Source organism: Sinocyclocheilus anshuiensis, unplaced genomic scaffold (assembly GCF_001515605.1).
Source record: "Sinocyclocheilus anshuiensis isolate Anshui unplaced genomic scaffold, SAMN03320099.WGS_v1.1 scaffold2630, whole genome shotgun sequence".
Taxonomy (NCBI): domain Eukaryota; kingdom Metazoa; phylum Chordata; class Actinopteri; order Cypriniformes; family Cyprinidae; genus Sinocyclocheilus; species Sinocyclocheilus anshuiensis.
In genome coordinates this window covers 376,475-388,582 of record NW_015537938.1, presented here as the reverse complement: position 1 = coordinate 388,582, position 12,108 = coordinate 376,475, and the positions used below count along the sequence as shown (strand labels likewise).

The 12,108-nt window shown below is 36.7% G+C and overlaps 2 protein-coding genes across 2 annotated transcripts in view; both read left to right on the top strand.

Annotated features, from left to right (window-relative positions):
• LOC107660753 (methyltransferase-like protein 2-A) overlaps nucleotides 1-6,142 on the top strand; it is a 6,233-nt gene extending 91 nt beyond the window's left edge. The window contains 9 exon segments of the mRNA XM_016450158.1: nucleotides 1-91; nucleotides 1,125-1,213; nucleotides 1,538-1,764; nucleotides 2,101-2,150; nucleotides 2,238-2,298; nucleotides 2,404-2,543; nucleotides 4,965-5,071; nucleotides 5,440-5,505; nucleotides 5,683-6,142. The exon segment at nucleotides 1-91 is cut by the window's left edge and continues 9 nt beyond it. Coding sequence (XP_016305644.1) covers nucleotides 1-91; nucleotides 1,125-1,213; nucleotides 1,538-1,764; nucleotides 2,101-2,150; nucleotides 2,238-2,298; nucleotides 2,404-2,543; nucleotides 4,965-5,071; nucleotides 5,440-5,505; nucleotides 5,683-5,831 — 980 coding nt within the window. The 3' untranslated portion in view covers nucleotides 5,832-6,142.
• A 633-nt stretch (nucleotides 6,143-6,775) lies between these two features.
• LOC107660745 (serine/threonine-protein kinase tousled-like 2) overlaps nucleotides 6,776-12,108 on the top strand; it is a 16,404-nt gene continuing 11,071 nt past the window's right edge. Inside the window, exons 1-3 of the mRNA XM_016450145.1 lie at nucleotides 6,776-7,387; nucleotides 8,288-8,370; nucleotides 9,846-9,917. Of these exons, the coding sequence (XP_016305631.1) occupies nucleotides 8,290-8,370; nucleotides 9,846-9,917 (153 nt within the window). The 5' untranslated portion in view covers nucleotides 6,776-7,387; nucleotides 8,288-8,289. The remainder of the gene's footprint in view (nucleotides 7,388-8,287; nucleotides 8,371-9,845; nucleotides 9,918-12,108) is intronic.

The following is a 12,108-nucleotide window of genomic DNA, read 5'->3' as shown; positions in this document are numbered from 1 at the left end:
CCACGGAGAGTTCCGCCGAGGCCCAGAGACGACCGCAGTTCGGCACTCGCTTCCTCACAGACCCGCGGCAGGTGTTTCAGCACAACGCGTGGTGTGTTCTGTCTGTCTCACTCACTCACTCCTGACTGCTAACACTCACGCTTTCTGACCATGCTGTTAGCTTGCCACTCACTTTGTCTGGACATTTCGATAGGATTTTAAAGCCTTATAAGGTGTTTCCAAGCTAAATTCACCAAGTAGCTACGTATTAGGTTTGTCTTTAATTTTTAGAAGAGTCTTTCTCGTAACACCAGAGAAGGAAATGCGTGTGTGTAGTATAACTGCAGGGTACCAACCTGGAAATAACAGGCTGTCTTAAAATTACGAGTTTGATTTTGATTGTTTTGTTTTTTTTTATTAAAAAATAATAATGAAATTACGGGAATGTACATTATTCTGTGTGTGTTCAATTAAATATTTAATTAGCTATGAATTTATGTTTAATGTATAAAATGTCTAAATGTTCACCTAATAAATGTTATTATTAGTAGTAGTAGTGCTGGACAACAATTAATCGCATCCAAATAAAAGTTTGTTTATGTAATATATGTGTGTGTGCTGTATATTTATTATGTATATATAAAGACACAAACATATAGTGTATATTTTGAAAATATTTACATGTATATATTTATATTCATATAATTTATATTATATATAAATATATTTAATATGTAAACATAACATATTTTCTTAAATGTATACGTGCATGTGTGTGTATTTATACATACATAACAAATATACACAGTACTCACACACATATATTATGTACACAAAAACTTTTATTTTGGATGCGATTAATCATTGCCTAGCACTAATTATTAATTAAATCACAGTGATCACAAACGAATGGAAATGGAAAACTCCAAAAAGCTTGTGGCATGTAAAATAATATATTATGGAGTGATTTAATTAAAATGCTTATGTATTTACTTTTGTGTCAGAGTGTAGACTATATAGAATGACATAAAAGCATTGATTATCTATAGCTTCTGTATGTAATGTATAACAGAACTGTGTGCTGCTGTAGTTAATCAACATATAATTGTTAAATTATGTTTGTGATTGTGTTACACCTCCTGTAGGGATAATGTGGAGTGGTCAGCTGAACAGGAGAAGGCTGCACAGAAAAAAGTGCAGGAAAACAGTCAACCTCTCCCAGCAGAAAAACAAGGTTCATCCATCAACTGCCTACATTTGCTTTATAATAAAAATGTAATTTAAAAAAAGTAAAGAATAAGCTATAAATAGTTGTTACTGATGAAACTCTGTATATAGTGTTAGTTTATTATTATTTATGTACTATTACTATTTTAAATTACCTTTTATTTTTATACTTTCGCTATTTTAATTTTATGTGCTTTTGACATATTCTCTGTTTAGCTTTATTTTTGGTTCAGTTTTAGTTCAGTAGATCGCCTACTTGCTTACAAAGGCATGCTGTTTAAATTCATCCTTTTTTGGGGGGGTGCTAAATGTTTGTTTGTATCTCCGTCAGAGGAGTTTGACAACAGGGCCAATGAGTACTGGAACGATTTCTACACCATTCATGAGAACCGCTTCTTCAAGGATCGCCACTGGCTGTTTACAGAGTTTCCTGAGCTGGCCCCTCAACAAAAGCCTCCTCGAGACGCTGAGGAGAATCTGTTAAATGGTGAAGATGTTCCCTCGACTCACACTGACTCTGAATTTCCTGGAGCCTCTGCATCCTATCGCATCCTGGAGGTGATGTTTTTTTTGTTCACCAAAAGATTGTTCACCCAAAAATCCTGTCATATTATTTACTTGCCCTCATTTTCATTCTGGCGTCGACCCCAAAAGGAGATAATTTTGAAGAACGTGAAATACAATGAAAGTGAAAGGTGACCAGTGGCAGCTGTACTCACCATTCACTTTAATTATATTGAAAAAGAGTACGTAAAGGACGATGGTTTTAATTTTTGGGTCAGATATTCTGTTATGAAAACCCTTGATGAAAATGAAAGCCTTGTCAGTAGCAATCCCCAGCCTCTGAATATGCTCATTCTCTCGTGTGTGTGTGTGTGTTTTGGGGGTCTTTAGGTGGGCTGTGGAGTAGGCAATACAGTCTTTCCCATCTTAAAAACCAACAAGTGAGTCCAGATATAAACCAACCAGACCTGTCCGCAGTGTTTGCCACTCACATAGGTGAAATAACTTATTTTATTTTTGCTTTACAGTGACCCAGGACTCTTTGTTTACTGTTGTGATTTTTCCAGCATGGCTGTTGACCTTGTCAAAGTAAGTGACAGGAAGCTTCATTATCTTTTTTAATTAAGAAATCTGCGTTCTGCATTTATAGCTGATCTTTATGCATGTTTCGATTCATTTTTTTTTTTTTGGCAGTCAAATCCTGAATATGACCCGTCACGCTGCCATGCGTTCGTCCATGATATGAGTGATACGTCTGCAGAGTATCCGATACCAGACCACAGTCTGGATGTCATTGTCCTCATATTTGTGCTGTCTGCCCTGCATCCTCAGAAGTGAGTGTTAATGACACTGTGGGTGAGCAGTGACGAATAAAATCAAGCACGTAACCTTTATAAGAGTGCTTCTCAACCAAAAGGACTTTCCCAGTAAGTCTTAAAATGATTAAATTTAGTTATGCTAATATAATCTTAATTAAAATGGTAAAAAAAACAGTCAAAAAGATAAACTGACATATTTTTCAATGTATTTTTATCATAATGCAAACACCAGAAGCAGTGGTCGACCGAAATATGGACACTATGGTCGACCGAATTATGACACTTTTCAGGTTTTTCTGTTTGGTCGATGTTTGAGGCGGGACTTTTATTATGACTGCACAGTTCTATCTAATACGGATAGAAGTCTGTCAAATTACTTAGATAGAATGTTAAACAAAGGAATTAATGTATACAAAAAAGTATTGTAACGATTGCTTTTATATTATTAGTAATAGAAAGGCAAACATAATACTTCATCGTTTACCATCAGCATTCAACAAATACGCATTCATTTAAACAGATCTTTGAATGTCTAATAAACATTTAATTTCACAAACCTTGCAGACTTCGTTGAATCTAGTTGTGAGATTTTGTGAAGTGTGCATTTGTATCCTGTATGATTGTGTGTTCTCTGCGTGACGGTCGGTCCGTGCGAACTGAATGCAAAATGAGTGTCACCTTGACACTATTTAATAAAAAAAATGATTCCCCCAATGCACACAAACTGCATTGTTACACTACACTACACATTTTCAGATTATTTCAAATTTTTTAAATATTAATTAAAATAAATAAAAATGATTTATATTGGCCATCGGCCACCCTGCTCTAAGATATCGGCATCGGCAGTCAAAAAAAACAATATCAGCCGAACACTAACCAGAAGTGCATATCAGCTTGGATAGGAAGGTATTTAAATATTGTCTTGGACAAAAGGAAGCTTTGGAGTCAAAAAGGATGAAAACCACTGTTTTAAAGTGATCAAAACTGGTTGTAGGCGTAGGGGTGTGCAATATATGTATATATCGTCTGCGATAATATCGTAATTGTTGTTTTAACGAATGTGCAATTTGACATTAAGTATTTTGCAAAAACCATTCAAAAGACCCCTACAGAGTGCACGCTTACATTAAGTCTAGACTAGATATGCATTTAGAGTGCGTTGCACGATTCAGTCTATTAAAATGCATTTAGAATGGTCACGAATTTAAGACATGGGGGCAGAAAATTATATTTAAACCACTTCATATAGGCTAGTTAATTTCACACAAAGAATGCCGTTTTTCTCCAAAAATTACCATTATTACAAATGTGATTTTTTTTACAACAGCTTTTTACAAAGTTAATTAAGAGACTTTTTAGACACCATATTTCTGTTGTTTTTTTTGCACGATTTCGACAACAAAAATAATTCCAAACACAGCCGCAGCACTGTTTGGGGTCTATGAACAAATGACAGTGTTTCGTTCCTGAATGAATCAACCGTTTAAATGATTCAGTTCAATCGCAATGACTCACTTATTAACAATGACTTGCTGCCACCTACTGGCAGTTTTAATTTCACATTCAAAATATCTTTTATTATTTAAATAATTTCAAATATCAGTATTCAACGTTTTATGTTTAATATATCAAAACATTAAATTATGTAGATAAAATACTTCCAAGGCACTCACGTGGTAAGATAAAAAACCTTTAATGAACTGGGCTTAAATCATTACAACTAGTTAAAAGTAGATCTACGTGTTTCGGCAAAACAGCCTTCTTCAGGACACGTGTCACAGCATTCCTTTGTTATTTTTGCTTAGTGACGATTAAGGCGCATTTACACACCGTAGCTATAAATATAACTGTAATGATAAAGATATTAGCATCCACACAGCAAATGATAAGGTTCTGTTTATTATAAGCATGACCTGCAGTTTTGTCATCTAACGCTTTAAATGCTTGAGCTCTTTAAAGTCAGGTGGATTCTGATTGGCTGTAAGTGTTTTTATTGTTCATAAACTGGAAAAGAAAAATGTTCTGAAAGTGATTCCAACAATATTGTTCTTCTGTGTTGTTATCATTATAGCTGTAATGTGGACTTCCCTATTATCAAATAATTAGAACAATTTTTTTTTTTTTCAATTTAATTTCAATTCAATTTTTTATTCATTTTAATCTTTATTGTTATATTTATTGTTGCAGTTTGAACAGATTTTCCTACACTGCTGTGATAATTTCATGTCTCTCATATCAAACTTTCTTCTTTTTTTAACTCGAGCAACTATTTCATGTCTATTTATTCAAAATGTAAACATATAAATGTAGGGTAATGTATAGTACATTTTCACAAAATAAACATAACAGAGTAATCTGTCTGCATATTATTATCTGATCTCTTGATCGCTTGACCACTAACAATCTATTAACTTCTTAATCCGTCTCTTTCAGGATGCAGAACTCTATTAATAGATTAGCACGACTGCTGAAACCTGGAGGAGTGTTGTTATTGAGAGACTATGGCCGCTATGACATGGCACAGCTTCGTTTCAAAAAAGGTAGGCTTGATGATACATCCATGTGAGAAGTCTATGTCTTTCAAGATAATTTTTCAAAAGAAAATCTAGGTCATGTCTGGATTGTGTTTGAAACACTTGAAAACGCACAAAGTAAAAGTGTCTGTTCACATATTTTGCAGACCAAAATGTCAATATCGCATTTTTAATCTCATAATACAATGATTTTTATCACGCCAAACTTTGGAGGAGTTCATTTGTAAGATGGACCCAGAGAAACTTTAACAATTATTATCACAAGTACTTTAGGGCTGTTAAACGATTAATCGTGAGTAATCTCAATCAAAATAAAAGTTTGTTTTTATTTGTTTTATTTGTTTTATTTAATTGCTTGCTCTTTTCTTAATCAGGCAGGTGCTTGTCTGAAAATTTCTACGTTAGAGGGGATGGAACACGTGTCTACTTTTTCACACAAGGTAAATGCACGTTTAGACTTGCATTGTACAGTACACTTATGTTATAAAAACGCTAATTGATGAATACACTTTGGTTGCACTATATGTCATGAAAAAGTAATTATGAAATAATACTACAGTAAAAGGATGCCACACATTTGCAGGGTTTTTTGTCTGAATTTTGTCATTTTCCTCTAGATGAGCTGCATGATCAGTTCTCCAGTGTCGGACTGGAGAAGGTGCAGAACATGGTGGACCGGCGCTTACAGGTGAACAGAGGAAAGCAGCTGACAATGTACAGAGTCTGGGTCCAGTGCAAGTATCGCAAGGTCCTGGTGCCCACTTAGACTCAAGACTGCTTATTTGGAGGGATCGAGAACATCTGAGCTGAACCATGAGAATATTGTGATTTGGTTGTTTTAAAGATGATGGACAGGTTACAACAATGGAGGATTGCACTGACACATGTGATTGAACATGCTGAACGCCCTGACCTGTATGAGACGCAATCTTATGCAGCCTACTTGGGATTGTTGATGGAGGACAAGAGTTCCCATGATGCACCTGAGGACTTGAAACTTTCTGTGTATCACACTGAGTGATGTTTTTAAGGACTTTTTTAAACTTATAAATAAACTACATGATGTATTAAAACAAAGCCTCTCTCAGACTATCAGTTTTTTTTCCCTGTTTTCTCCTTTATCAGCTACAAAGCTAATATATGGCTCTTTAATTTATTATTGTTCATTTTGGGATCACTAAACAAAACTTAATTTCAGCATATATGGAAAAGCTGAAAATATCAGGGATCACTGCAAACTTGATAAATGTAAATGAATAAAACAAATGTGAACTTCCACATTTTTTTAGTCAGACTATTTTATTAAAAGTGACTTGCGCTTGATTGCAGTAAATACATTTTCATTGTACCTTTATTTAAATTTTGCGCGTGCTTTGATATGTGGTACCAATAGAAGTAATAATGATTTTTGTCCTTTCATCTAATCGATCACAATAATTCAGGACAATTTGAGTCACTGTCCACTGTCCACTTTTTTCCTTTTCAGGTTTTATAGGCTTTATTTCATAATATTTGACTGCAAAAGCTGGGTAAAAAACTTATCCACAGTATAGTTGGCAGTATTTTATTGAATAAAGCTTCATGTGCACTGATTTAAACCCTATAATAAAAACACAGAAAAAATATTTAATTGACTTCCTTTCATTGATAAGTGTTTGCTAGTGGAAATGGGCGTGGTTGAAAGGTAGAAATGTCTTGCACAATCTCACGAGAAAATAATGAGATTTACCGATTATTGTTTACATTGCAAAAAATGAGAACCGAATCGATTCTGATTTCGCTAATCTGATTTGGAGAATTATTTTTTCATCTACATCGACTACTCTTTGTAAAAGGAGATTTTAGGTTGGAACGGAATTTAAAGAGCCGATTTATCATTCCAGGACTTGATCCCGGTTCGGTGCTGCTGACCCAGAGCTGCGAAGACAAACAAGAGAAACAAAATATCTCAAAACAAGACAGCAATTAACTAACTTATAAGCGAATCCCGTCATTTTGGATAGGAAATCGTTAGGTGCGGATCTGCAGCGAGGTACCACATGCCTCAGATCTGGTAGAAAATAGATATCGCAGAAGGCCAGCGGAGAAAGGCGGGTTCGGGAGATCAAGGCCTCGGAGGTCTAGCAGTCCTCGGACTACGGTAGGACGCGGAGCTGGCGTCCCCTAGCAACACAGTAGGCACCGAGCGCAGGCGAGGGTCGGGGATTGGGCTGGAGCCTAGCGTTGAGATGTTGGGCTGAGACGGGAGACCAGAGGAGGAGAACGGTCGAAGAAAGAGATCGAATAAAACGGCAAAAGGGAGAAAAGACCCCGATAAAACAGGTACAAAGACAAATGTGGCAGTTTAAGGAGGCTAGCAGAAGAATTTGCAGGGCAGTGTAGAAACGACAGACAATAGAAGCAAAACCCAGGGGTAAAGAGATACTGAGACGGTATTTAGATGCAGTTTCTTTTGTTTTGATCCTTTGCGAACCTTTCGTCCTTTAAAACGTTGTTTCTTCTGATTTTCTGTAAGTTATCCGTTATTTCAATCAATCGCATACATCTAATGATGGAGCCAGAATGATAACTTATTAACCAGGCCAATTGATCATGTAATCCTGAAATAATATACAATATGCTGGAATAAGTGATTACATATTCCATTGAATGAAGTGTTTAAATCATGTTGGACGTTCAACGGATGAGATTTAACTAACATAAATCGGTGGTTGCTCTAACGTTGTATATTTTGGTTGGTTGGTTAGTTAGTTAGGTAGGAAGTATGTAGAGTTGTTCAGGTAACATTGTGCATGTATGTTTTTTTTTCTTTCTCCTCCGCCACTTTCTCAGTTCATATTAACCACAGTGTATGATTTTGCACTGATTGCAGTTGTTTTCTGGTCAAAAACCAGGCTGATTGATTAGAAATCAATATTTCTTTGTTAAATGCACTGGAGATCAAGTGTTGCATGTGGTTTGACGTGATTGATCTGTGAAGATCTTGCATGATCATGGTGTTTTTCTCGTAGGTTATCTATAGGATATGGCTTCAGGTGGGAGTGAGTTAATGACTGAATAATTGGTGGTAGGGAGGCTGAGTCATGAATCTCAGAATGCCCTGGAAAACATGTATTGGGGACACATGACTCAACATGTCACGCACATTACTGTCCCATCAATCTGTCAGCGTCACTATGGCTACATAATGTCATGCTCACTCACTTTTCCTCTCTCTCACAGCCATGATGGAGGAATTGCACAGCTTGGATCCTCGCAGGCAGGAGCTTCTGGAGGCCCGTTTCACAGGAGTCGGTGTTGCCAAGGTCTGTCTGGTCCCAAAGTGATATATTTCTGCCCCCATTTCTATGTTTATGATAATCAGTAATTCCTGCACATACATTCTCGCATTAGACCTCATCCATTGGTATGTCGTCTTCATGCATTCGTGTGTTTGTCTAGGCCCTGGGCCTGTCTGCTTTCATGCATTAAGTTACATGTTAAGTTCATTTTTTTCCTCCTGCTTTTGCCCAGTTGTCTGAATCAACCTGTTGTTTCTGTCATTGTCCACAAAAGCTCATGCTTGTCATTACAATTAGTCTAAGAAGGACACAATGTGTGCACGAAATAGACACACACAATTGTAGTAACGCGTCATTAGCTACATTTCCATGCACCCAAACAATCTGTTAGTAATCGGATTGATGGCTCAGTCAGATTGAAAAGCCTTAATGTAAACACCTCATCAATGTGATTGAGATTGATGAAGTTTTGATTGATTGAAATGGGTGGTGTAGACCTGAAATAATCTTTGTTTACATACTACTTTTTACTTCTTACTCTACAAATATGCATGTGTTTTTTAACGACTTATGAACTGGTCAGTGGAGGAGACTGAATATTTGCTTAAAAAACATGACATTTGTCAGCTTTCCTTTTAGGCATTTAATCAAGGTGAAAATGATAATTATACTCTTAGTAGGTAAGCAGCACGGGGGCGTTTATCGCTGTGTTATTGGATTGTTGTGGGTTTTAGCCTGACCTGACCAGAATGACCAGCATCTGTCACTCTTTCTCTCTGAATCTCATTGCATGTTTAGCTCAGAGCAGGAAGGCTTTCTTTACACAAGCGTATTGTGAGTTACCAAAGGCTCATTAATAACATGCATATAAAACTGAGATGATGATTCAAAAACTGTTCTGCGCTCATATGCAACCTTTTCTCTCAGAACTAGAGCTACATTTGTTGGTGTTTTTTGTTAATTTGTTCACCCAGATCATGAAACCCTTTTCAGTTTTAGATAATTAATTCACCTCTAGGTCAACATACAAAGAGGAGAGAATTAGGAAGGAATTAGTGTTTGAAATCGGAAAGAGAGACTGACAGACATCACATTGATTGGAGAAAGTTGCAATCTGTGAACTTTTTTTTTTTTTTGTGCTGATTGTAGGTGAAAATCCATTAGCTAAAAGCAGTGGCTAAAATTAAATAATAAAAGGTTATTTCCAAGGCGATTTCCAAAGTTAACAGATTTAATTGGCTATCGAAACTTACTAAAAAAGCTAAATTAAAAAGAAATGATTTAGAATGACATGCACAAGTGAATAGTTCAAGATGTATTGCATGTGTTTATTGCATATTATTTATCTGTTTACTGCTTCATACACAAAAAACTGTAATAACAACAACAAAATGGCTTTTATGCACCTCCGTTTTATTTTCACAGAACTGAAGACTACTAGCACTGATCTGTCCTTCAGGAAATGCAAATCCTGTTATCTGTTGTCTTCCTCTCTGCAGGGTTCTGGACACAACGAGTCGTCTAACCAGAGCTTATGTAGCGTGGGCTCCCTCAGTGACAAAGAGCTGGAGGTTAGTACACATCTGAAGCTCAAACGGTTGTTCAGTCACTAAAGTATCTCTGTTTCTGTCTAGAGTAGGTGATGCACTTGTTGGCGCCATGTTTTATTTATTTCACCCAATGATATCACCCAAGGTGTCTGGTTGGAAAGTCTTGTTTTTTTTGTTTTTTTCCACTTCTGGATTTAGTTGATCCTTTCTTTAATATTTGGCATCTGGATGCTGTTAATCAGTGAAATGCACATCTGTAATTGTTTACTTGTGTTTCAGCCAGACAAAGGTTATGTTTGTAATTTCTGGCCTGATAGTGTCAACAAATGAAATTTCAGAAAGAATGACCCTGTCTGCCATTGGTCTGCCAAACAGACAGTACGGCATGAAGGTCAAACAGAAAGAACCACAGCATTTACATTTTTCCTATTTATGGATGACTGTATTTTTAACGTAAAGTAATACATTGATTATTGTCCACTTTAGAGTGGTAGCTTGTAATGTCAGTAAGCAAGACTAAAGGCTTCTTTACTCCAAGAACAATATAGGCCCTATCTATAATACAATAACTTTAATAATGTCCACATCAGCAGATGATAACATTCTGTTCATACTAATCGCATGCTGCAGTTATGATGTCTGTTCCAGCTCTTTAAAGCCCAGCTCACACTGTGCGATTTTGGCCACGATTTTGTTGCCTGAGGCAAAATGTAAAAATCCTAGGCTAAAATCTATAGTCTTTGATCGCTGGTTTGACATGTTCACCGACAGCCGATTAATGGCCGTTGCGATCAGATTTTACCTCCGACAAAATTCTGGAAGTGTCAGAAGATTTGCTGCAGTCTTGCAGTGACTTCTCCTATGGCGAACATCAAACTGTCTTCATTTTTCAAGACAAGTCATGATCAGAATTAATGGTAGAGATTTATTCTAACTGCTATAAACTCCGGCGCTCTCGTCCTCCGCTCACGGAATTCATGTGATACGTTGCCTTTGCTATGATAAGCACCGGTTGTGCCGATGTTTTCATGTATGTGTGTAGTGCTGCTTACACTATTATTTTTAAATACACCACTCTTGCTGCCATTAATATACTTTTCATGATAGCCAACATTTCAGCCCCACCTGTAATGCAGCTCACAGTCACTGAACGTGTATGGGTTGATAATGTAAAACTCTGGACAAGTTTTCTTGCGCGCACCCGTTTTTAACGCGTCTTGACTGTGATACAGTCTGACATTAATGAAAACTGTGATGATGATCCCACAGTGTGACATGATCATCATGTTCGTACAGTCTGACAAGCAACAATCGTAAAGGACTATTCAAAATTGCACGGTGTATGCCTGGCTTAAGTTAGATGAAATCTGATTGGCTGTCAATATATTTTATCCTCAAAATATTCTTACAATCTTGTTTCTCTGTCTTTATCATTATAGCTGTGATGTGGATTTACTACTCTCATTAGGGTAACCATACTGGCCATTTTTACAGGACGCGTCCTTGCCAGGATTTCTATATTGCTTAAAATATCCAGGTTTTGGCTGTTTGCACTGTGCAGAGCAGACGGCTCCTTATGCTTTCGAATCGCTCTTGCAATACTTTGGTGTCATACAATGATCGGTGCGCTGCGATGCTTCAAGTCGAACGAAGAAACAAACACGTGCGCATATTTGCATCGCTTTGTATCTCACCTTCTCATGCGCCACGATTGGTCGATTATGTACAATACCTGAATATTATTGGTCAAACTACTTTGGATGTTTTAGGCAATATAAAAATCCTGTCCAGGGCATGTCCCGTATAAATGGCACATATGGCCACCCTAGTTCTCATAGAATTAGATTATTAAAACGGTATAGATATTGTCCTTGGTGTAAATGGCAATTATGAAAAGCCCTTTTATTTTATTTTGTAGACCTGATGAAATAAAAAAGAATATGAAGAACAATAAACCATGTTGTTCAAAAACAGCATTACCAGACATCGCAAACTAAATCAGGTGCAGTTTATTTAAAACGGGCAGACATGCAGAGTTTGTTGTGTCTCTGCAGTCTTTGGATGTTGTTGTCCAGTCTTTCAGGTTGTATGAGCTCGTAGCCTCTAACATTTCAATGGAAACTTCTGGAATGAAAGGGGTTGTGGAATGAGGTGATGTCATGTATTCTTGCATTTGCCTGGCAGCTTACAAACTCTCTCTCTCCTCTCCTCT